General features: G+C 36.6%; 1 protein-coding gene across 1 annotated transcript; it reads right to left on the bottom strand.

Annotated features, from left to right (window-relative positions):
* Nucleotides 1-87: 87 nt before the first annotated feature.
* On the bottom strand, nt 88-26,049 carry LOC104520881 (neurobeachin-like protein 1; the record flags this gene model as incomplete). The annotated part of the gene is made up of 4 exons (XM_010162695.1): nt 25,999-26,049; nt 7,685-7,776; nt 1,489-1,650; nt 88-169 (listed from the first exon to the last, which is right to left on the bottom strand). Coding segments are annotated over exons 1-4 (387 nt in total), but the record flags the coding sequence as incomplete, so codon positions are not given.
* Nucleotides 26,050-26,550: the final 501 nt, after the last annotated feature.

The raw sequence follows: 26,550 nt of genomic DNA, 5'->3' as shown, positions 1-26,550 counted from the left end.
ACACCATTATTGAAAAAGCAGATTACATATTAGAAGCAGGAGGTATCAAATGGCAAAAACAATACATGAGAATTGTTAACCACATACCTGTTGAATGTATAACGTAGTCATGGTGATAACATGGTTAACATATGAACACATCCCAATCTCTTCCACGTTAGCCAAATTCCTATGAAGACAACATAAAAACCACAGACATGTACACAGTGTACTATCTGAGCCTAGTTCAAACAATGTTTGTTTTACCATTCTGCATATAATCATACACAAGTATATCAGCATTTCAGAAATACTGCATGTCCTCAAATGTTTACTTCTGTCACAGTAACAGAGCTCACAAGTTTTTTTTTTCTAACGAGAAAGAAAAGAAAGGCTCAAGTTACTCTGTTGTAGGACAATTCCGTCTGGAATTTGGGGTTTCAGAGGTTAAGCAGATTCCCAGGACACTCTAAACAGAAAGCTCAGAAATGGCATCTGATAACAAAGACAATAACCTCCACTTCTCCCACATTTCTAGCACATACACTTTCTTAAACTTTAATAAACATATTACCTAGAAGCATTTATTCACTTTAAATTATCCCAAAGAAAACAAACATCTAAAATTATTTTAGAATATAAGGAAATCAACAGCAACAAAGAAATAGCATGCACATGTTATTTCTCAGTCTTGAGGACAAGTCACAAAGATCAGATATCAAAGTGATGATGTAAGGAGAACTTTTCAGCAATTAAAGAGGACTGACAACAGTTTGCAATTCACCACCATATTATATTTAATATTCCAGGATACTTCAACACTGCCCTACAGCCCTTTGTATGGTTTCAGGAGACATGAAGGGCTCAAAAAAAGCTGCTCCAAACACTCCTCAGAAAAGGAGATTCCCTGTTATATTTTACCCTCTTCCTCTCTTAATGCAGTTCACAACAGAAGACTGAAGAAACAGGGAGGAATAGATCCCTAAAAACAGTTTATTCACATGCTTCAAAAGAATCACAAAATAAGGCGTAAGTTTCAGAAGGAAGCCAGTTGCATTAATAGTGTAATAAGACAGTTTCCTAAGCTGTTTATGGAATTCTAAGCATGTAAAGAATGTGAAACAGTTCTTCCTGTACGATTCTCTCTCAAGTTATTTCATATCCAACAACTGTTAGATTGTGAAATTAAAAGTATTTCTTATACCAAGTACACCTTATCTTGAATTCTCATAGATATGTCTTATGTAATTACAAGGAATGTAGAGTCTAATCCCCTCCTATTCCATTTCTCATTACAAACATTATTGCCAAGATGATTGCATTGCTCCTCCCGCTCTCTTTTATTCCCTCTTCCTCTATTTTGAAGATTGTGAGAAGGGGCACGTCTCTATTTCTACTGGAAAGTGTCAAATCACATTGTGAGTGTCATTAGAATCTATATTTATAGGCTGCATCAAGATTTCTTAAATAAAACAACAGCCTTGCTGAGGTAACAATGGGAACAAATACCTGCAAAGGATGATAAAGAATTTCACAAGTAAAAGTGACAGAGCCTGTTGCTGCTCTTCTAATCCATCTGACATTTTCTGGACACACTGTAGCAGCTGGAGCCTGAGGACCTGAAGAATGTTATCAGGAAGCAGCGATATTCCTGGAGGAATGTCATCCACCCTAAAAAGAACCACCACACACAAAATTGTTAATCATGCAAATCACATATTACCAATCAATTTCAATGTGCTCATGTAGTGTTCCAATAAATCCCTGTAAGAAAGGTTACCAAACTGATGGCTCACAAACACTTTCTAACAAACCACAAGGAGATGCCTGGTGACAATAAGTCAGCTTGAGCTTCCTTTTCCCCAGCAATCAACTGCATTGAAAATAAGTGTTAAACATTAAGTGGATTCCTAAATCCTTCTCCATGCAATGATCCGTCTCAATTGCCAGAGAGAAACTGCATCACCTTCAGCAGGTAAACAGGGCTCCTAGGAAATCCCTAAATAAGGAAAGGGATGGCCACAATGGAATTAATCATGAAAACTAAATACAAGGGGAACATTTTCAACTTTCTACTGAAGATTAAAAGTGGCCAAATAAATGAGATGCCAATTATTAAATAGTTATTGAAGCCCAGTTGGTATTCACCCACAGTAAACCTCATGTATTTCTTACATGATTTTAAGAAGCCATACAAAATAAGATTAAATACAGAAAGAAAGCTGTTCACAATAAGATTAAACAAAGGAAGACTTGAAAATCAGGGTCTGAATATGCAGGAGGGGGAGCTCTCAAAAATCCATCTGTCTCTTGGCATACTGATTTTGCATGAAAAGTTGACCCATCCTTATTAGTTTCTGGATACTATTAACCCAGCAAATAGATTTTTCTTTTTTTCCCTCCTAATTTTTTTTTTCTCTCTAATTCTTTTTATGAGACAAAAAAAAGACTGTTGCATTGGTGTTAAACGTAACAACTCTACCAAGGCCAGATATGGCCCTAAAGAACATCAAGTAATCTTGCCTATTGTTTTTGCTAAACTGAAACTTTTTCAGGAATACACCACAAAGAACCAAAAGAAGAAAAAAGACGAAAAAAAAAAATTCACAAATAAAACCAGTAGCTAAGCTAATACTCCAGGAACAGCCACAGAGAAACCCATTTCAGCAACAATATAGACTATACAGATGTGTTAGAACTTTATCTGGGATGAAGACTGTTTATCCACTGTTGGACTTGCTAAAGAGAGTTTGGCATCAGCTATTTACCCTGACACATTCTTTATGAACTCTACACAGGAAAAGGAAGACAGAAGCAAGTGCATTACAGCTTACAAAATTCTTCAACTTGGCCAAAGTCAGGGAGAAAATGACAACAAACAAAAAATTCAGCTAGCTCAAAAAACTCACTAATATGACACTTGCATGCGTACATCTGTGTAAGAACAAGCATCAAAAAGCATGGAGAAATGCAATGACTGACACTAAACACCGTGATACTAATTATTTGAGAGAAATGGAGAACACATTTGACGAATATATTGTTTAGTTTCCAAAGTTTAAAAGGAAGTCTATATAGAAGGCAAAAACTGAGACCCAATTTAGTAAAACAACTAGCCGGGTATAAGTGACAGCAAGCTCCCGTGTCCTAGAAAACAAGTGTTACCTACACTGTGTATAGAGGATCAAATACTGTTCATTCCCTTACTTCTTGTATAATTTGCTTTTCAGATCCTAGGATTCAGAATCTCAAGGGATTCAGAAAGTTTTAACTCAAATTTTATAGGACCTAGGCTGTAAACTGGTAGAGACACTAACCACAAAACTGAGAGCAACTGCTTTTTTCCAACACAACTGCCAAGAAAGAAATCTTAATTTCTATGATAGTAGATTCACCCTTCAAGATGCCAGCAGATCCATACCCTCTGGGATTATAAACATGGCTCCTCATAATCTGATATTTCACCGTCTCTGTATGAGAAACACCATAATTTTTGACAGCTGAAATCATATATCCAGAAGTAATTTCCCTAAAATGGCCAACAAGTCTTTTTCAGTAAGATCATAAAATGCTTTACAAGAAAGGAAACAGCATACCCTTCATGCCTCACGTCCCAAAGAATGTTTCTTCTGCAGTAGCTGCCTGTCTGTGCTATTGCACAATCTATGAGAATTTACTGCCTTATGCAAGACTGGCACAAGGAATACTAATCAAGATTACTCAAACTGAATATACTCTAGAGTATATAAATAAATATAAATATTTATGAATAATCAAACTTCTTTTCACCCCAAAGCAAATTACCACTATATCACTAGAAAAATCTAAAAGTTAAATTTATGGACATGCAGTATCAATTTTTCCTGACAAGACTAGCTGTGTAAACTAAGTATTCCAAAAGGAAGAAAAAAAAATAAATCTCAAAAATCATACCTTAACTGACATTTTTATTTGACTGCTGGTAACATATTTCAAAAACATGAGACTTTGACACATTTGGGTTCTTTTCATTTGTAATTTCCTTGTGTTGCATTAACATGGTTATGCAGCACTATAAACTGCCACCTCTGGTGTTTGAAAGGAAGTTAAATGAGTCTCTAAATTGTATTCCCCTATTACAGCTCAAACACACACTGGGACTTTCAACCCCTCCTCCGCCAGTGGTAAGTGCTATAGAAAAGTTGTTCCAAAGTGCTATAGAAAACCAGGCTCTACTTTTCAACAGCCATGAAACCATGTCAGCAGCATTCCTCTCATGATTTCCTGTTTTTAAAAAAGGAAATAAAGAAGACCTAGGGAACTACAGGTCGGTCAGTCTCACCTCAGTGCCAGGCAAGATCATGGAGCAGATACTCCTAGAAACTATGCTAAGGCACATGGAAAACAAGAAGGTGACTGGTGACAACCAACATGGCTTCATCAAGGGCAAATCACGCCTGACCAATCTGGTGGCCTTTTATGATCAAAGGATGAGAAATTATAATGTACAATTAAGTTCAAGGCTAAGCTTGAAAAAAAGAAAGGGAAAACTATACTCCTATAGCGCAGTTCATTATTTAACAAGCAAATACTACTAGCTTGACTAATTGTTCTTTAAGATTCACATTTTCTCCTCCTTGACAGCAAAGTGGTATTAAGGCAGAGAATTTACTCATTTATGAGTAAAAGCATTTTTTAAAAAGCTTTGTTCTTATTCATTCATATCTTCATATCTCAAGAAATTATTTAAGAAATTAGTGTAGGATTGAGTTCACTCTCAGCAATTTTGCAGAAGACGTCAGGCTAAGTGTTAGAGTTGGTTGGCTTGAGAGAAGGGATGCCAGCCAGAGGGACCTTGACAGGCTTGAGAGGTGGGCCTGTGCTAAACTCATGAAGTTCAACAAGGCCAAATATAAAGTCCTGCACCTGGTTCGGGGCAATCCCAAACATAAATACAGCTAACAAAGTATGCTGTCTATGGTACTTTCCATGAGCTTCCTTTAAGCTCCTTTGAGATCATGCAAACCAAAAGCAGAAAAAGAGTATGACTACAATCTGGAGGCCTTTACCATTTCTAAAAGTATGAAACCAAGTAACAATTCCTCTCTTTCAATGAGGTGGGAAAAATACTCCCAGCAGCTGGTAAAGTTTTTATCCTTTTCACAGTAAATACATACAGGATTAATAAATGTTTTTAGGGAAAGGACAGGTGCACTAATTGTGCTCAATGCTCAAAAGCCATCAGCATAGCTATTTTCACCTTTTCAGTAAAATCATTGGAAACACCACTAATGAACCATTTCACTTAAAATCACAGGGTAGATGCACAAAGATGGATGTAGAACTGAAGCTGTATAAGCTTATAAGCTGCATAACTATACAAGCTTTACTTACACAGCCAAATCATACTACTGGTTACATCCTCTATATTTAGAGATTTCCTAATGCTGCCCCATGCAGCATCTTTTAGACTTTCAAAGCAGATTTCAGGAAATTATATATTTTAATTTATAGAAGAAATCCCAAAACAAAATCCTACTAACAGTTTCATTACAATTCTTCAGTAGTGTTTTTTCGGATGCTAAAAAAACTCCCCAATGTTTCACATTGACACAAAACTTCATGGCTGTCTTCCAAAAGGTTAGTTTTGTCCAACAATCTGTACAAGCTTTTTTCTCTTTAGACAGTTTCTCATTATTTCCTGACATTTGCCCTTCAGCACACAAGGTCTTTCAGACATATAGCTGTAAAGCATACCAAGATTCCATACCAAGATGGGGGGGTGGGGAGGGGGTGGAAAGTATTAGTCCACTCAGTTTCTCATTTTAGCTAGTATCATATATTATTTCCAAGACCAAAAGACATAAATAGTTATTCAATAAGCATTAAAAAAGTAAAAAAAAGTTGAGTCCACAGGGTCTTATGTCCCCAAGAGAAGAGTCACTGGAAATCAGCATTTGGTGGTTCCACACTGACCTACTTGTTATTTTGTGCAGGCTCAGTATTATCAGTTCCATAGTGTAAATGCCTGTAATATAAACTGACAAACCCCATAAAGATGTCGCTTTTCACATGCCTGATTATCTCACAAATGCAATTAAGAGCAGAAACTGCAATTTTTTGTTAATTCTAATATCTGCTCTCAAACAGTGTAATTTTCAATCCAGCCACCAAAGCACAGGAATTTTCTGCCTTCTCCCTGTGTTGTTTTGATATGTTTCTCTACATCTGTTACACAAATAAGTCTAAATACACAGAGGCCTATTCTTCCAGACTAAATCACTAATCCTGTGATTAACCTCAGAATAAGGTTTTATGCATATTTTTATGCTCACAAAACCATCATTTAGTGCAATGAAGATGCTGCTATTGTTCAGCACGATTTTCATGTTTGTTGTTTATTTTCTCTTATGCTGCTGTAAAAAAAACCCTGAACATATATAAACAAAAAAAAACTTAAAAAAAACTCTAAAGATCCAGAGTACCAAGATATTCTTCTCTTCCACCGTTCAGATTTTAATATTAAATAGTATGTTAAAGATAACCAGTGTCAAAGGATAAATTTTTTCCTTAACTAAACACAGTAAGATGTATTTTTGACACTGCAAAGACAATAGATCTTCTGAAAGAACAGAGAATTAATTTAAGGTTTTGCTTCCTGGTAATTGTACTATATATTTTGCATTCATATAGGCATTATGAGGAAAATTTTAATACAAAGAGCACAGAACATCAGTTGTTATCCCTTGAGATCCAGTTGCAGCATTCTGCATTTCCTTGTAACAGCAGAGGCTATCACTTGCACTTTAAACAGGATCTGATCCAAAGCCCATTAAAGAATTTCCATTGATTTCAACCAGGCTTGGACAGCAGCCATCGTGCAGGGAGAGCCATTCTTTGCATTCAAACAGCAGTAGCGGTATCAGCTATAATACTGATACCAGTTCTCATGATTCCTGAATCCTGTAGCATTTGTTTTTTCTCAAATCCCTTAGTTCATGCAAGCATCTCAAAAGCAAGGGAGAACATCCAGTGGCTAAGTTTCTATTCCTCATTTGCAAAGTGAGTCTTGAAAATACAATCCTTGGAACACAGCAGACAATTTCAAAATACTAAATATGGAACTCCAAAATTAGACTGCAATACCACTTCATGATTATACTTGAGAACTTGTGGTCAGCAACATGGGTGAAGTCAGCAATACTCTTGCCCTGAACTGAAGTCTTCACAGATGCAACTAAATAAATCACTTTAAAGTCTATCATTTGTGCATATTTTAATTTTTAAAAGGTTTTCAGCTAGTTATCCAAATCTTTCATTCAGCATATCATCTCATCCTTTATCTTAAAACAATCCTTGAAATAAAATTACAAAACTCTTTACTTGCATCTTACTTCTCTTCAGTTACTGCTGACACAGATGCCAAGCACTAATACTGACTAATACCATTTCATACACAACATTTAACGAATACTTATTCAAAAAAATGCACAAGGAATAAAACTATATTTCTATGAGCAAGAACTCATACCATCTGCAAATACCAGTATTTGCCTGGTTTCATCATTCTCAAACCAACCTGACCTTCAGAAGCATGGGAGTGCCACTCAATAATAAAAATCTTTCTTTTGTTTAAAGGTAGTATTGCCATTGAACAAGATTGGGCTCTCAGCCAGGTCTGTTTCAGACATCAAACAAAGATAAACAGGTCTGTATTTCTACATACCTAGTTGGCAGCTTCTCAAAGTCCACATCCAGAAACTGTTCATAGCTAGAAACAAAACTATCCAACCAGAGCTTCAGGTAATCTGGATCTTTCTGTAAAAAAGAAGAGGAGAACATTAGGCAGTATTGCACTCAAGGTCATCCATCAACAACTCTGTAATACTAACTTGAATGGAAAGCTTTTGAATGCATTTCAACAGGTAGAAAGGAGGGAATACACAGATTTTTTAGAAGTAAAATAAAACAAGCTGTGTCCTTTGAAATTCTCAGCCATGTTGTGCTGATGTGTCATTCTTGCTCTGTTCACTAGTTCATCCATTTCCACTTCCTGGTACTAATGCCAAGCAAAGCATTTTAACTTCTCCCCCTGCCAACAACATTTACTTACTCTCCAAAGTAATACACACCAGCTTCACAAAATTACTAGTACATTCTAGTCTTGATAGCATGGATATTAGTACACAACACTCTTTATGGCGTATAAAATTAAATAAGAACTCCAATGACAATCCTAATCACAAAATAATTTGCTTTGTGCTTCATTCATTGATCAATATGGCAGCTAACATCAGATTAGAGCCACATGAAGTGTTCCAAGAGATAATGCAGAGCCTGGGACTTGTACACTAGATATCTATAAAACAGATAGGCATTTAGACTTCCTAGTTGTTCTTAGTAGAGCACACAGACTCTGTCCATGACCAGCACTTCTCCAGGGTTGGGCACTGTGGCAGCAAGGAGGACAAATACTAGACCACCACAAACCAGCACAGGAAAATTCTGTCAAACTATGCTATTTGAGATGTGATTTCACTTTAGAAGTCAAGCTGCTTAATTTTCAAAATCAAGCTGCCAAAGCATAGCTGACATATACCACCACGAGGACTGTACAGTCACGTCCATTGATGAACATCCATGCAGTCCCACATTCTATGTTTAAACAATTTTCAAAATAACTTTAAAATATTTGCCTAAAGTATTATAGATTTTAAACAATTTCTAAATCTACTCCAGAATTTATAAAATTTTGCAAAAGTTTTAAAAACTTTTTTGCTCATTGTTCTCTTTTCTGTATCTCCTCCCTTTTACTTGTAGCCTTTATATTACCACAGACGTCCCTAAATAACAGATTATTTCCCTGCAGTGTTAAGACCAAGGAGTAACCTGTGCATAACTAACATACACCGTACTCTGGGCAATGTCAATGTAAAAGAAAGAGTTAACAAGAAAGACTGACACACAGACTCCTGCCAGTGCAAAATAACTACCTACAAAAGACCCTCCCAGGATTAAAAAAAAAACAAAACAACAAAAACAAACAACAAAAACCCCACACACACAACAGAATAACAAAAAAATTGAAATCCAGAATCTGAAGTGCTGCAAAACTCTTCTCATAGCATCTTTCCACAGCAAGTACAGGAGCTATAAAGCACGGGAATCCCCTTCTCATTCTAGACTTTACCCTTCCCTTACTCCCAAATACCCCTCTAACTCAATTAAGAAGAGTCAAAAACACCCAGACACACTTTACTTCACTATCACTATTAATTATGTATGAAATGTGTTCAGACACTGTGACAACAAGTGCCAAATAAAACCCCCAGTTAGATGCATATCTTGTCTGATTATTTGCTTCCACTGCAATATCTTGTTCATTTTTCCTAATTGTCTTATTTTCCCTTCTTCCACTTCATTCCTAGTCTCCCCCTCCTTCATAATCACTCTTCTCATTTCTGTTTATTCCCCTTTCAATGGTTTTCTTTTTTAAGTCATCACCCCTTTCTTTTTCTGTTAAAAATTTGTCAAAAAAATATTATGTCTGTAAGTTATCTTAAACACACACCTATTAATTGTCCTTGAGATGAAATTGCAACATACAGAATGAAGGTAGCCATTGAGATAAAGAATAAATTCAAGGTTTCCAAGCTACTGGTTTAAGCTACAGAAATTGAGATATTATCTCAACCAGGTGAGTACAAAATACACATTTCAGAGATCAAACACCTTAAAAATCAAAGGAAAAGATGGGCAAGAAGTAAGACTTGCCAATATCCTAAAAGAATGAGCTAGAAGTAGCAGAAGATGTTATCTTCAGACATTCTAGCTTTTTAAAAACACTTGTGTATTTGAAGCTTTAACTTTCTTGTAATTCACAGCAACTTATTTTAGCCATGTGCAAGCTATTTTACAGGATCATAGAGATGAGGAAAACCAGGATATAATTTTAGAAACTACAATACAGTTCAGGCTACAAAAGACAAAGCAATAGCATCCATGGCGAAGTAACCAACAGAAACAGAAATTTTACACCGTATGCACGTGTCTGTGCCTCTAATGATAACGCTCATGCATGTGCAAAAACAGAACCTATTTGACTTTTTTCCCCCTGTTGAACTAACTGCTTTGTTTTTTCTTGGCATAAGCAAGTTCTCCTTGAAATATAACATGAATGACTACATTGATTCTATTTGTATTCTAAAATTAAAATTGTTTGTTGACAAAGCTGAGGCTCATCACTAGTTGTTGACAGTAAACTTCTGTAAGAAAACTCGGGTTTTTTGTCATGCATCATGAAGGAAGCTGTGCAAATAAAGTCACTATCTGACTTAATTAAAATTGCTTTAATAAAAGCCTATGGGTGAGGGAAGGGGAAGAGGAGGACAAAAGACAAAATTAGATTAAATGTCTGCTTCCTCCTTTTTAATGATACAGCCTAAATCAGCTTCAAGCTTAAGATTAAATTAAACCTCCTTATCCTTACCTATAATGCCTTTGCAAGGCTATCAGCACAGACTAGCAGTAAGAGAGAACATTGGCATACTAAATATGCAAGAAAAAGTAATTATGTAGATGACAGTAGTACACCACAGATGTTATAGAAGGCCAGAAGTTTTTGCTCGCCTGTAGTGCACATACTGCTTAATTCATTTTGCCACTAAAACTCCTCCCAATTCTGGTATGAACCAAGAACTGAAGTACTGTTTGATCATTACCCGCAGCACACACTTTAACCCAACTCCCTTCTACCTCAGTCCCTTGCCAGCCCGTTAATTATAAATTATTCTGGGTTACTAAAATAACCAGCTTTGATATCAAAATACCAGGTAACACCACTGGTATGTGTCAGTAGAACACAGCTCATACAATAGTTGACTTGTTCTGAGTAAAATCTAGAGATTTCCATCCCAGCAACAGCATTAACTCACCATCACTTGGGCAAAATAAATAAATAAATAAATAAATAAAAATTATCAAGGCAAAAAAGTAAACAATATCACTTAGCAACTGAATCTACATAAGAAACACTAAGAAATAAATCTCCATTATAAACCGCCTAATAGAAGTAAGCCACCTTTCCAGAAACAAACAAAAATGAAAACTCGGGAACTAGGAATCCATCATTCCAGCAAAACATGATCCAATATTTAACAGTTTTGCTACAAATTAAGACATATAAATTATTTTAAAGATTTTAGAAACAAAAGTTAAAAACAGCTTTCAAACTTTCAATCTGGCCCAGGTTTTCCTTTTTCTTTATTAGCAGCAATCAATCCAGATCCCATGCACCAGTCACTTGTTGAAAGCTGCAAGAATCTAAAATTTACCAAAGCAGTTTTAAGAAAGGAAACTTACAATGGTCAATGTCACCCGTGGCAAAACACACAAAAACTCCTGAAGTACTCCTACAACATAGCTAAATATATACCTTTCTGAAGACGAGCCGACACGTTTCAAATGCATCTTATATTTTCCCAAACCAGAAGTGTGATGGTTTTGTCTTCTTACACTGGTTTAAAATCTCAATTTCATATTAAAAACAGCAGTAATGGGTATCAGCTGTGCACCATACACACTGCAATTATCCTACCCTGTACCTTCTTTAGGTCAAACTGAACTTATTTTTTTTTTTTTTTTTTTTTCTTCAGATCAGCATCTTAAATACTCAGAAGCCTTATTACGAGTAAAAGCAGTGAAACCTTCGGAAGATTCTCTTATTCCCCACTTCCATAATTACCCTTTGCTGTCATTCTGCAGACAGGTAGCTGGAGGCTATACATCAGACAACAGCTCCAAATTGTTTTCATTGGTGCTGGCTGAAGATGCAGCATGCTTTTAAAGCACAGCTTACAAAGCAACATATATTTTGATAATACTCCACAAGGACAAACAGTTATAAACTAATTTTAGATTGGTATTCTTTCCCAGCCCTGCCACACACGCTCTGCAGACACGCTTTATGAGATCAGCAAGAAACGCAGAAGGAAATTTTTGACTTGTTCAACAGCAGTAAAAGCAGAAAAGAAGCTGCATTTGGTAGTAAAGCACCTTTAAATCATTAAAACTTTACAATCACTAGAAGATAAGAAAACAATTTTAGAAACCTTGTAGCTTTCTAAGTCACAACCATTTCATTTATTTACCTGAAATCCGCCTAGCTTTTGTGCAAGACAAATTTCTATATCTTATTTGAATAATAATTCATATATGAAAACTGCATGTTTTAAAACTTATGGAAGATAATTTCTCCAAGGCTTGAAATCCAACTTAAGTTACCCATTTCTCTTCATAATGACAAACTGAAACAAGCAGAGTTTTAACAAGGGTATCTTAAGGTTATGAGTAAAAAGCCCTTCAGCTGATAATTATGAAGCAAGCCACAAATCTGCAGAACCTAAGCTTAGGCTTCTGAGCTCCACATATTGTAATGAACGGCTCCGAAACTGCTATAGCAACAATCAGTCATTCATCTGCAGTAATAAAAAAAAGTATTCTAAGCCTATTAAACCAAATGTAGCTCAGAGCACCTGAAAGTGAAAGTACTTCCTTGTCCCTTCCCTTCCTTAAATACTTCTGGTTTTCTTATAAGAGAAAACAAAACCAGCAAAACAACACAGCAACACACTACCCTTGAGGCTTCCATTTTCCTAAGATCCTCTCAGAACAATAATAGCTGTCATAACTTTTTACACTTTAAAAAGAAAGGCTGCCAAGCTTGCGCAGGATAGTGTTTCTAACAGCTACCTAAAAAACCCTAAACCAAAACAACAACAAAAAAACCCCACCAAACCTCCCCCCACAAAAAACACATCACACCAAAAAACCACAAAACATCCAGAAGAGGTTTGGTTTGGTTGGTTTTTTCCCCTTTACCAACACCGTTAGTACAAAGCTAGAAAGAAAAACAGTTGCTAAATAAAACCAGCCTACCTGTCTACAACATATATAGCAGCACTGTGGCTAAAATTGCCAAGTAGCAAGTTTCCTATGAAGTCTAACATGTTAAGAGTTGCTATATATATATAACAAACTCTAGGAAGGCCATCCTTAGACTTGGCAGAGCCAGGAAAAAAACCTCTCAATGCTAACACCAACCTTGGTGTTTAACAACACTGAAACAAAGCCGATAGAGAGGAGGTCTAGTCTAATGCCCTCCTGACAGATAGGACATTCTGTAAGCAGTGACGTGAAAAGGAACTATAACCAAAATCTGCACTGATTTGGGACAGGCTTCTGTCTTTGATATACTAAATTATCTAGAAATTACAATAGCTTTCTCTACTCGGCCTTCCAATACCTGAAGGGGCCTACAAGAAAGCTGGGGAGGGACTTTTCCTAAGGGCAACTAATGACAAGACAAGGGGAAATGGGTTTAAACTGAAAGAGGGCAGGTTTAGATTAGATATTAGGAAGAAGTTTTTCACTATGAGGGTGGTCAGACACTGGAACAGGTTGCCCAAGGAAGTTGTTGATGCCCCCTCCCTGGAAGTGTTTAAGGCCAGGTTGGATGAGGCTTTGAGCAACCTGGTCTAGTGGAAGGTGTCCCTGCTGATGGCAGGGGGGTTGGAACTAGATGATCTTTAACGTCCCTTCCAATCCAAACCATTCTATGATTCTACTCTTTATGAAGACAGATGAAATGAACAACAGAAATGTCCTAACCCAGTCATTTGTTTCAGTAACTAGTTTGCCTGTGCAAGAAAGTCAACGATAAAAATAATTTTTTACACGAGCAATAACATTTTTTAAATTCTTAACAAGCCAGGTAGTATTGAACTTTTACAGCTTACTCCAAGTCAAATGAAAACATTTTACACAAAACTGGCATTGAAGTCCTCCCCCTGAAAGTCTTCAGAGCTGCGCCTGTGGAATACAGGCACATTTAACCAAGGCTTCAAATCGACACTATTTATGTATTTATATATGTGTTGCTTTTAGATTTAACAGTAATTTCCATTTCTACTAAGGCTTCAAGCAAACAGACACAACTAGAAGGGCAAAACTCAGTTCAATTTTTATAGCTATGTCCAGGAAGTATTAGTTGCTAAAAACAAAAGCTGGATCCACTCGAGGCTATTTGCAGTGTCCATTCAATGCTCTAAAGGCAAAAATTCCCTGCAGGGCGGTTCAGAGTCCGGCTGTCAGACAAGCCTGACTTGTCTGACAAGGCAGTTGTTTGAAGTCGTTAAATTTAACATGCAGTCATAAAATACCCAGCCTGGTCTGACTACTCCGTGTAGTAGGCAGTCAACCTTCAAAGTGGATTTCAGCTCAGAAGCACTACCATAAAATCTCACTGGCACTGGTATTATAGTAACTAATCCCCCATCCTCAAGCATTATATTTAAAATAAGAACAATCCCTTGGTGTTAAGGCCGAATTAGACCTACAAAAAGTAACGTTAGGAAATCAAACATGGAATATTGCCTTTAGAGCACTGGCGAGTTTAATAGTCTTAAAACTAATTGAAGCAGTCTGCATAACGCAGAATTGTAGAACATTTCTCAACACTGTTTGAAATAAACTATTCATTGGGTGATTAGAAGGTTTGTTTTAAGGGAGCTTCTTCCTCTTCATGTTTTCAGACAGAAAAGGCAACATTTTCAGCACAGGATCTCCTACCAGCCTTCACTCTGAACTACGCCAAAGTACTTACGATTTTTGTGAACCTTTCAAATCTGTAAAATGCCAAAATAAAACCTGAAAAGCTTTGTTATAGCAGCAATATTACAGTTAGAATAATAAAAGACAATGATAAACCATTCTAAACTGGCTAAATTGCCTTGATAAATTCAATCAATCAATTCTAATTATCAAGGGAATCACCTTTGGGCATAAATTTTCATTTTAATCACAATATTAATTTTTTAATCAGCTCTTGATCCAGAAGAAGAAAGGCTCCTGGCAAGTAATTATAAACCTCCTTTTACAAAATTCACACAAGCATTCTGTTCCATTTCTGGAATTAAAAGAAAAAGGCGGGGCATTTTGTTTTATAAATGGGAATTGCAGTGAATCATGATAGAAACAACTGTTTTGGGATAAGTTTAAAAATTCTGTTTAGCCTAGAGATTTAAACCAAAATAAACCTATAGCTGTCAGTCATGATGAAATTTACCTTACAAACATTAGAAGTCAAAAGTTAATATATTTATTCTCTTTCCAAACCAAGAAAAAAAATATAGTCTTCCACTAATGCCTGAAGTCAAAGACAATTATCTGAGAGTTGATATTCCTTTCTACTTCAGATCCTCAACAAAATTGGAAAAACAAAATAAAAGAGTTTTCTTACTAAAATGAAAGTAAAGCCTCTATTTTTCTTTCTCTTGCTCTTTTGTTGCTGTTGTTTTTGTATGACAATACAATTACAGCCTTGTAGCTTGGAACTGGCACATGACTGATGCCATCCACGGGATGAATCTAGTTAATCTGAACTCAGATTTTAATGTCTTCACATTTGATAGAAAGTACCACTAGGCAAGTTCCACAAACAAGCTGGCATACAGTATTTCAGCCTTCCAGCCAGCACTGCACAGTGCACTTACCAGGAATTTACCATACTGGAATTTACCATATTACATCTATTAACATTCACTTTTCCCAGAGCTGACATAACAAACCAACAATAGTAAAAGTTGGAAGCTGTATTTTAAGCCTAGAGGAACAAGAAACACCCTAAATAATTGAAAGGCAACTAAAGTAACTTGATGTCAAAAGCCTACAGTGTCAAGATAAGCCTAAATTTAATGAAAATTCAAACTATAGCACAGGAAAGGTTGAGAGTTTAAGGCTCAATTTCTTTGAAACTCAAAGTTATGCCATTGTTTTACATGAGAAAGGGGCTGAGTTTTAGCAACACCACACACAAAGCCAGCTTTTGCCCCATCAAGTTTCTAACTTTCAGTGTGATGCAAGAGACAATAAACACAGACTGAAAGGAAGCAGGATTGTGTTACAATAGTAAAAACATCAGCCTATTATTTCACCATATCAACAGCCAAATATATTTTTCAAGTCTTTCAGCAGACAAAGAAAAAGGCTGAGGACTTCTGTACAGTTTATCAAAAAGTAGTCTGTATTTGTTTGAGTGTCATGTGATTAGTTTACACTGAATTTAACTAAAGCAAATTTTTATTTCTTTAGCTATGGATTTAACTGTTTGGTTTTGTCTTCTCAACCTCATCGGGCCTTATATTAACATTATACTGCAGCTGAACTACACACCATACACTGAAGGTATAGAAAAAACCCAAATCCAACTTTCCAAAGCAGCCTTAAAAAATCAAAGACTTGAAAACTAGGACATATCAGAATTTGCATTACTCATACAACTGCTGTTTGGTATCCAAAGCACTTCTGCTGGTAGAGTTTTTAAATTATTATAAAAGGTAAATAATGAGGACACATTTCTGCAAGTAACACCCTTGTTCGCTATGCCCTGCTTTATTCCCAAGAGCTTTACCCATCCAGTATAGTGAATGATGCAGCGTCCTGTGGAGAAAAAACTGTAGCAGTCATGCCCGAGCCACTGTATTCGTTGCCATTTTGAGACTTTTTTTTGTATTTTAGGTTATTATACACAACAAAAATTAAAGGACCATCCTCATCATGGTATTTTCTCTCCCAAATTCCAAGTTTGCCCTTGAAAGCATATGAACACTACAGATCTAACCATCTTTTTTCTTTTCTTTTTTTTTTTAAAAAATCAGGAACATCAAATAAAACCTTTTCCCTCCTTGCTTCTCAGAACATGCTAAACCTTTTAGCCTACAGTTCACATGAAGCTTCAGTCATTTATCAAGAAAACTGTTCATTCCAGGTAGTCCTCAGTTCACTAAAACCACAGATAAATGAATACCAAGTTTTATATAATTAAATGCATTAGCCAAACATTTATTGACAGAGTTTTTAAGGTGACTTACAAGCAGCCTGCATCTAACACAACCACTTTCTACAAAACTTAACTGGAAACTCTGGGCTAATGCCCACATACATTGTTGGTTGACATATCCAACCATTCTTCCACAGAAGCCGAGTATTTACTCTTTTTGCACGATGCTTTTAGAATAAGAAGTTTCAATAACTTTTAATTATTTTTTTTTTAGTTCCTAAATTCTCCTTCCACATTCCAAGTGAAAACTGGCAGTAAAACATACGAAGGTACAATGTTTTCCTAAAATTATTACTAATATTAGAAGAATAATCTTGCTATCTTTTAAAGGAGTCAAACTCAAGCTGCTTCATTTTCACTCTGCTTTTTACAGACATTTCTGGCATTAATGCTAAATTCTTTTTTTACAATGTGAGTGCTACTTTTCCAACCCAGCCTTCGCTTCCTTACTAGTTTTTAAATGTCTTATGGGATACTCCTAGAAGTTCTCAGGCAGATTCTGGTGAATGATAATTGATAATAAAAAGCGCACCAGTTCTCCCCACATTAACAATCACAAGCAAACTCATTCACTGCTTTCATTCAGACTTCAGGAGTATGTCCACAAAGATTTGTCTTCATTTGTATCCGCCCCCAACTTCAGTCCAAAAGCCACAATTACTAGGATTGGTTATTTAAATAAAAGTGTATTTTCTATGTTAAATTGCTATCTATTAGATAATTAAAGGTTTAGCATCTGCTTTGATTTTATGCTCTGTTTGTGCTATGTAAGAGTAGTACTTAACTACGAATTTATTTTGACGTTTTGTTTGTGGCTCCCTCAAATGCCCTTTAGATAAAGCATTCAAAAGCCTTTAAAGTCTTTGGAATTTAAACTCTTAAATACCCTCACCATTTTAAAATATGTTCTGCTTTTAGATACTAGTATAATTAGCCATTCTTACAGTTAAATTTAATTCCTAATTTTACACAGCCATAGTTAGCAGTGTTACTCAATGGTCAATTATTTAATGCCACTTATTTCTATTGCTTACTATAGGTACATGCAATCCTCAAACATAAATCAAAGATATTATCATAACTGCTTTAAATATCAAAGAAAGTATCAACACACACAAATATTTTATCAGCACAGAAATCTAATAGCTAATAAAATTTGCAGATGCACAGAGGAGCCTTATGGTGATGCCAAAACAGTGTTTATGGTGAGAATAATCAAGTATAGTTTCCATTTCTTCGTGTTTCCTGCTGTTTCTCCCATCCTCCTCTACTGCAGCCTCCCACTTACTAGAATATAAATTGGAAAAGTTATCTGAACAAATTACCTTTTTTTAAAAAATAAGATCTTTATCTGTACTGTTGAGACATGTGCATGTTTTGGTGGGTTTTTTACTTCTTAGATATATTTCTTTCATTAAGAAATATAATTCAGTAATTAAAGAGGCTCTTCTCTCTTCTATGGCAGCTGTTTAACCTTTCTGAAGCCTGTAAATATTTTAACAGTATCTGTTGACAACATTTGGATTCAGGCATTAAGCTATAATGCTGTTCAACGGGCAGCTGGCAAGCCTTTCTCCCATTTCCGTATTATGGCACAAACATACTGCATATCTGAGTTGATTCTGCAATATTCTTTTATCAGGACACTGCTATCCCCGGATCTGAACCAATGATCAAGGTAAAAGTGCCATTAACTGTTGTGTGATACCACACAACAGCCCAGTGTTTGTTAAATTCGCTCTTATATCAGTACATCAACACATAGAACCAGAAGCCTGTGTTTCTACCTTTATGATACATCATTCAATTTAAGAGACACTTGATTCTTTCATTTCAGTAAAAGCTTGATCTGAAATACACTTGTTGGTATGTTCAGAACTGGATGTTTTTCATTAATTTTGTAAAGCACTAATCCACAAACCTGTGGACACAGCAATTTCAGACTCATGCTGGATACCAGTAAAACCCTGAATCTTGCAGCAAAAGCATGGATAAACCTCAGACACTTCCTATCCAAAAGTAGTAACTACATATATGTATTGCTAAATATATTCTAGAATTATAAGAAACAAAAATAATGTCTCCATATCTTGCAAAATGTTACAGTTTTCTTAGGTTTCTGTTTAGATTTATCTGCTGTCTCATTTCAATCTGAAGTCTGCATTCTCTGTGTCTGAATAACCATCAGCACAAGGTCACCCTGGTCCATAATTAAGGAAGGTAATGGCTACTGTAAGTTAAGAGACTAATGTCTTGTATATACACATCAGTTATTTATATGAAAAGTTTTATGTTAGTTCTTGGACTATGAGACATCTCTTCAAATAGCAGACAGCAAATTCAGAATTGAAGAACAACTGTTCTTGTTTATCTATATCCATTCTTAGTTCAGCATCTCACAAATAAAGACTGAACAAATATTTTCCCCAACACATGGCCACAAGTGACTTGTGACATGCTCTTTTACAAGTTACACTCTCAGAATGCAGAGGTTTATTTAAAACAATCTGCAGAAAAGATATTTTACATAGCAATTGCTTAATAAATCTTCACTCACTAGTTTTAATAGAATGAATTTACATAACAATAACTTATGAAATAATACTTTTACTGAACATTTGTTTTGTTTAAGCATTCATCTAGTTGTAAGCTGAGTACTTCTTTATCTAATATAACAAAGGCAATATATAGTGATGTGTAATGAATCATTGACAAATCAGCAATTGCACAAGAAGGAAAACAAGTGCAAGCTAAGTCAGGATGAGATAATATTTAGGATGCAAAGGTCAATGTTTCACATGGGGCTTACAGTTTAACATCAAAGATTATATTCTTGTTGAATTACATGCACCTCACCACAACTAAGCATAATTTTGATAAAATCACATTTCTTTAAGAAACACAACTACAACATCATTTAGCTGAATAAATGCAGTTCAATCATACTGCTTTCTGCAGCCCTACAATAGTTATGTCTAAAAGCTGATCTAACCATAAACTTTTTTGGTTTATTTACAAATACTGTCTAATTTTATACAGGGACAGAGGTTAAAAACTTCTTACAAGCAAAACCTCGCATTATTTAATATAAAACTGGTGAACTCATCCCTTGTAATTTCATAATACTCTTCCAGAAGGTATACATTTGCTGTCACTTGCTGAACATCACATTAAATGCCACAATCTTTTGATGCAGGTAACTGAGGGATTCAAAAGAACTACAAAATATAGTCTGGGATGCAGTACTTTGTAAAACAGTAGTGAAGGGATGCTGACAATACAGCAGGACCCCTTTTGTCAGTGAAAGCCAGTTAGTAGATCAGCTTAGCAGATCATAACACCATACACTGAGAAACACACTATGCTCTTGCTCCAAGCCAACTTTTTTTTTTTACTATCAAGATCGCTCTCTTTTTATGTTAGTTTTGGCCCAACACAAGGAGGCTGATGCTAACAGAATTCCCTCCAGAGCACATCCTTGTAAGGATCCAGAGGCATATAAATTTATTTTCACAATTGAAGATCAAATTTATCTCAGTTCTATATAGTATATTAAGATTAAGACACATGAACAGTGAATGAATGGAAAATAGTCTCTTTCACAGACTCTTTCCACTTACAGCACAGTCTACACATTAATTTAAGTGTTTGGTCCTTGCAATGCAAATGCAAGTTTAGCTCAAGCCAATTAAATGCACATGTTTATATGTTAAAGTTTCCACTCTAAGTATCTGCATTACAACAGTCTTCCAATGGCAGAGAGAGCCAGTAATTACAGAAAAGGTAGCACTGCTTTGTAGCACTTGACTCATCACAGTGATCTGCTCCTGACTAACACAGAAATCATTTCTCCCAAGACCACTTCTTTTCTCATTCAATTCATCTTCTGATTCCTGTAAGGCAGCCTATAAGGACCCCAGATGAGCAAAAAATAACTCAAAGTAACAGGATTTTAACCACTTTGGGACATTTTTAGGATAATGCATATAGTCGCATTTCATGTTTTTTCTGTCCAGCTTTTGGTCTAGTACTAGAAAATACTCCCCTATAAAAAAGTATCACTATACTACAATAGTAAAAGAGGAGATATTTATATATATAGATATGTCTCACCATGCTAGAGAGAAAACTACAACACATTTATCTCAATACAATCAGACTTTCTAAAAACAAACAAGAAATACAGCACAACATAAGAAAGTGCATTTAAAATGACAGCTTGTTCACAAGTCTGCTGATCTTAATACAGCAAGGGATGTGACTGTCTCAGCTATCTGCATTAGTAAAGACCAGAACATTACGATTAGCTTTAAAACTGCTAACACACAGAGTCCCTGCTCTATTAATGACACTAAGACTGAATGTTCCCTCTGAAATGTGAAGCATAGACTAGAAAGCTGGCTGAAGAACACACAGCTTTCCCTCCAAACTGTCATATCACCTACAAGATAAGGCAGTTTTTAAATGAAATCAGGGTTTTACTGAAGACAAGAGTGAAAGAAAAAGCTCAGAACCATCACAATACAATGAAAACTGAAGATTTTCTGGGGTGCTTATGGCAACTAAGTGTCTGCATTTATGCCTTTGAAACTCCTTCTGAAGGCAATTGGGAAATTTTTTTTATTATTATTGAGGAGAAAAATCTCTTTCTGTATAAAAGAGTATCTGAACACGTTCTAAGTAGAATTTAAAATATCAGAAATCCTGACATGTTTTATGTCTAAGAGTCTGAAATACCTACCAGAAAAACTGGAGAAGATGAAATACACAAAGTCTTACAGAGAAGATAGAGGTTGAATCCTTTAATTTGAATCTGCAGTAACAGTTACTTCAGAGGATTATAAAACATGAATTAATTTTTTATACTGATAGATAATTAACATCTAAAAAAAGTTTAATCAACGAATATTACAAAAGTAATATTATTACAGCCATGCTGGTCTAAGGCTACAATGCAAAACTGTAGAGATTACCTCAGTCACATGAACATGAAAAGGTCACAGACACACATGAAAGCACGTCCTTTTCCCAGACTACTTCACCTAACAGAGCTCTTCTCCTGCTGTACATATACATTAGTAAAGTATTTTCAGATATCTCCTGCATATTCACTTATATAAGAAATGTTTCATGTTCCTGTGTAGGTTATTGAAGGCTTTGAACTGTCAATTAACATGCTTGATACTACAATTGTCTACCTAGCCTACTGGAGAAAATTTGTCCCACTGACTTCTATAGAAAGGATCTGTGTTACCTATCACAGAATCACAGAATCGCAGGGGTTGGAAGGGACCTCTGGAGATCATCTAGTCCAACCCCCCTGCCAAAGCAGGTTCCCTTCACCAGGTTACACAGGAAAGTGTCCAGGTGGGTTTTGAACAAACATCTCCAGAGATGGAGACTCCACACCCTCTCTGGGCAGCCTGTCCCAGGGCTCCATCACCCTCAACAGTAAAGAAGTTTTTTCCTTAAGTTTGTCAGGAACTTCAAGTGTTCCAGTTTTTGCCCATTGCCCCTTGTTCTGTCACCAGTCACCAACAAAAAGAGCCCGGCCCCATCCATTTGGCCCCCAGAATTCAGGTATTTATAGACATTGATAAGATCCCCCCTCAGTCTTCTCTTTTCCAGGTTGAAGAGTCCCAGCTCTCTCAGCCTCTCCTCGTAAGGCAGACGCTCCAGGCCCTTCTCATCTTTGTAGCCCTCTGCTGGACTCTCTATTCTACACATAATACAATTACCTTAAAATCCACACATTCCTACATTTAGATGAGAGGACAGAAGCTTATATCCATATCAATATTCAAGTGAATAACAGCATTGTACATTGTACCAGAAGACTGAACAGGAAAAAAAAAAAATTGAAAATCACCAAAAAACATGCCAACAAGTTGCATCCTTAACAACGCTTTCTTTGCAGAAAGTTTGACAGCATAATTTTAAAATAAATAAATAAAAACCACCAACAACAAGAAAGTCAAGGCAGGAACAGCTCAGACTATTAATACAATGCTATGATATGGCTCCTGTGACTCAAATCTAAACTTCACTAAATTTAATGAATTTTTAAACTGCTTCCATGCAACACCAAAATAAGCATAAACCATGTGTGGCTACTACTTCCATTGGGCATCTTAAACACAGATTGTAATCTGCGGCTTTGTAGCTATTGCCCTATAGGATAACACTTAGCGGAACAGAGACAGAACCTTAGATTAGAAACTGACAGACAAAAAACAACTGAATAGCAACTGAAAGTCAACTTTTGCAGCCACACAAGCACAACCTTAAAAAAAGAAAATGGTGTTGTTCAAAGATCACTTCTGCAGAGATCCTAGTTACCCAAATCTCCAACTGCTAAACTGCACAAGAGGCAATGAAAAGAGAGAAATGCCTTCCTAACGTTACTTTGCACAAAAGTAATTGTTGCAACTGACACCTGACACTGCCACAGATGTCAAGCAATCAAAAAGAACGAGAGTCATGACCCGGGATAGATGGTAAGGTGGTAACACAGCATTATCCGTCACTTTGAAGCCCTGAAAAACCTTGCTGCTGTAGCACTGGGTGCTATATTTAACACACTATCACAAAGGACCTGATTATCTAAAAAAGGCAAGACAAACAAGGCTACTTATTAGCAACAATCTGAAGCATCACACAAAAAAAAGGATTTTGGATTTCACTGTTTCTTTAGCTAAAAAGGCTGCAAAAACTAAAGCCACATATTTGGGATGTGTGGCTCAACAAATTCCCACTTTATCTAACTGACTCTCCAGCAGTTTTTGTAGTGTGGAGAAATTGCCCATCTTTCTGTTCCAGGATGTCAGCCACAACAGTCATGACAGTGCAATACAGAGGATATGATATTAAGCTTCACTAGGCAGTCCCAGGTATTAAAAAACTTCTCCCTAATCCACTGTATCCTGTCACTGGTGATTATTTATTGCTACACCTTCCCATTGTGCTAGATGCTCCGAGGAGAACACAAAGTACAGCACACAGATGCTTTCAATACATAACCGAACAATCTAATTTACATTAAGGCTTCACAACATTTTACATCCTAAAACCTGGCTTCTTCAGTTTCTCTTAACTTCATCAGACTTAATCCAAAATGAAACACTGTTATGCTGGATACCTGCCCCATGAAGAATATAATTTTAACCTGAATTGGGGCAAAGGGGTGGGGAGAAAGGAGGTGGGAGAAGATAGAGAGGGAGGGAGGGAGAGGAAGAGAAAGAGAGAGGGAGGAGGGAGAGAGAGCGAGAGCAGTTTTATGTCTAGCTAGTACTTTTTGAAAAAGTGAAGACTTCTTTTTTGGAGTCACTCTAGTTGCCTTCAAATTTTGAAGACAAGCTTTTTTATTTAAATTTTTTTTTTTTCTATTTAAGAACAAGTCCTTATCAACACATGAATCCATCTAATCGTCCCCTTAATACATGAGTCCAGAAGAAAAAGGACAAAAAAGTCCCCAACAGCTCATGGACGCTGAGTATATAAAAACATTTTCTTTTTAAATAGTCCATCCTCCACCACCTGAGAGCTGACCAGACTGTGTACGCATCATTCCCATAAAGAAACTGAAGATCCTCTTAATGATCTAAAGCACGTGTTTTAACCAGCATTCCTGTATTTATGTAAACTTCCGGCTAGCATGTGGACAACATGGAGATGGAAAGCATCCAATCTGAATGAAAGGTTCAAGCAAAGGGGGTGAAGGTATAAGACAGACCAAAGAATTTTATAAAGAACTAGGGAGGAAAGACACAAAGATTGGCTGGGCAAAGAAATTCAGAGCTTGGCTCATCTCTACAGCCCTGCGTCTCCCAAAGCTGAGGAAAGCCTGGATTCTTGGAGCGTGTTCCAAGTGTCTTTGTTCTTCTCACATCGATGAGCTCACTAGCAAAACATCCATCTCCTCCAGTGCTAGTTCATTTTCTACTGCCATTGGCATTACTACATTAGTTTAAATGGCAAAGGTCTATGCAAATATGTCTCAGCCCAACAGATCATTCCCACAGTTGGCTGTAAGGAGTCACACCATGCTGTTAGGTTTGCACTAGTTTTATTTTCAACTACATATAAAGCATCAGGGTTGCAAACTCACACATACAAAAATTAAGAATAGCTACAAGTAAGCCTGCTTTGTGCAAACTTTATCCACTGCTTTGTGCACTTGCGTTGCACTTAAAATCTCACATTCTATGCTCTTGAGATGGGTCTTCTCTAGAAATGAACTGGGAAAAAGAACAAGAAAATGTTTGTTCTACCCTTAATGTCTTACTGGTTTGAAAAGTTAAAGAAATTGTGATATATACGAAGCATGAGATTGCAAAGAGAAAAGGCAAAACAAAACTAGAGAACGAGGCCACCAAAAGCTATCCTTGCCACTGCCACTGAGTTCCAATATGACAGCAGGCCAGTGCTTTCCCTTGCCTTTACAGTTATTTTTTGTAGGTTTCTTATTTTACAGGTATCTATTTAGATAATCTGCAGTCCAATTTGTGTACATACTCAGCACACCCGGTGGCAATTAGGACCAGTGCTTTAAACATAGGAATTGCTTTACACTGTAAAATGCAAATGGAGACAGGGCAGCAACACTCCTGCCAGGTGAAGGAAATTCATTACTGTTAATGGAGTACTTAAATGTTATGGTGATAACCAGCAAAAGAAGGCTCAGGAGTAATTTAATAAATCTGCTCTTTGCGAAGGCTTTCGCTAATATAGTTTAAATGAAACTGGAGCTGCACATAAAACAGTAAGTGTAAGGTTAAATACTAGAGAGCAGTGAATTAAATTAATACAATACATCTTAATGCCATGGCTCTGCAAAGAATTATGTGAACATAATGCATGAACACAGTTAAAAGATACAGCTACAATAACCGCTCAAGTCAAGCCATAAACACTGTGCAATTCAAAGCTCACACACACAAAAAGCCCAACCTGAACAGCAAATCTAGAGGTGAGGTTGTAAAGAAGTGCAGTTATATCCTTACAGAAGCTAGGCAAGTCTATGCAACTTCTAAGGGAAAAAAAAAAAAAAAAGTGTTAAAAGATGTTACAGGTACATTTTAAGTACCCGACTTCTAAACAAAAGAGGAAAAGGACACACAAACAGCCCGCCCCCCAATATTTACCTTACTGCAGTACAGCATCCAAAGCTCATACAGCCTCTCTCGGGATGCCATTCCTTCCCTTCTTCTTTTGGTCGATGGCAGCTAATTTTGTTCAAGATCCCACCATGCTCAGTTCCCAGGTGCTCTTCCCGCAGTTTTCGCTTTATTATTACAGTTATATCATAACTCGTGAAGAAGTCAAGGATGAAAATAACAGAGTCTCAGTCTCTCCTTTTCGGGTAAACAACGCAGCACAACACAAGCAACCGCAGACAAGGGTTAAGCATGTCCGTTCTTCGCCAGCGCTGCCTCGGTTTTACTCTCTAAAAGTGAAAACAGACCCTTCAGGCCTTTGGCGAGGGAGAGAAAAAACCGAATCCGTACTTAAAGCCCACAGACGGCGTCGGGAATTGGGCGGCGGCAGGCCGCGCTGCTTTCGTCCCTGACGTTATTACCCCTAAAACGGAGAAGTCTGGTTTATAATTTTCGTGGCGCTTTCTCTTTTTCGCAGGCAGCCAGCGGGGAGGAGGCAGCAGGGCTGCTGAGAGGGGTCGGCGGAGCCCTGAGGGCGCG

Source organism: Antrostomus carolinensis, unplaced genomic scaffold (assembly GCF_000700745.2).
Source record: "Antrostomus carolinensis isolate BGI_N321 unplaced genomic scaffold, ASM70074v2 scaffold17792, whole genome shotgun sequence".
In the NCBI taxonomy this organism is placed as follows: domain Eukaryota; kingdom Metazoa; phylum Chordata; class Aves; order Caprimulgiformes; family Caprimulgidae; genus Antrostomus; species Antrostomus carolinensis.
Note: the sequence above shows the minus strand (reverse complement) of the source record. Positions and strands in the feature narration are given on the sequence as shown.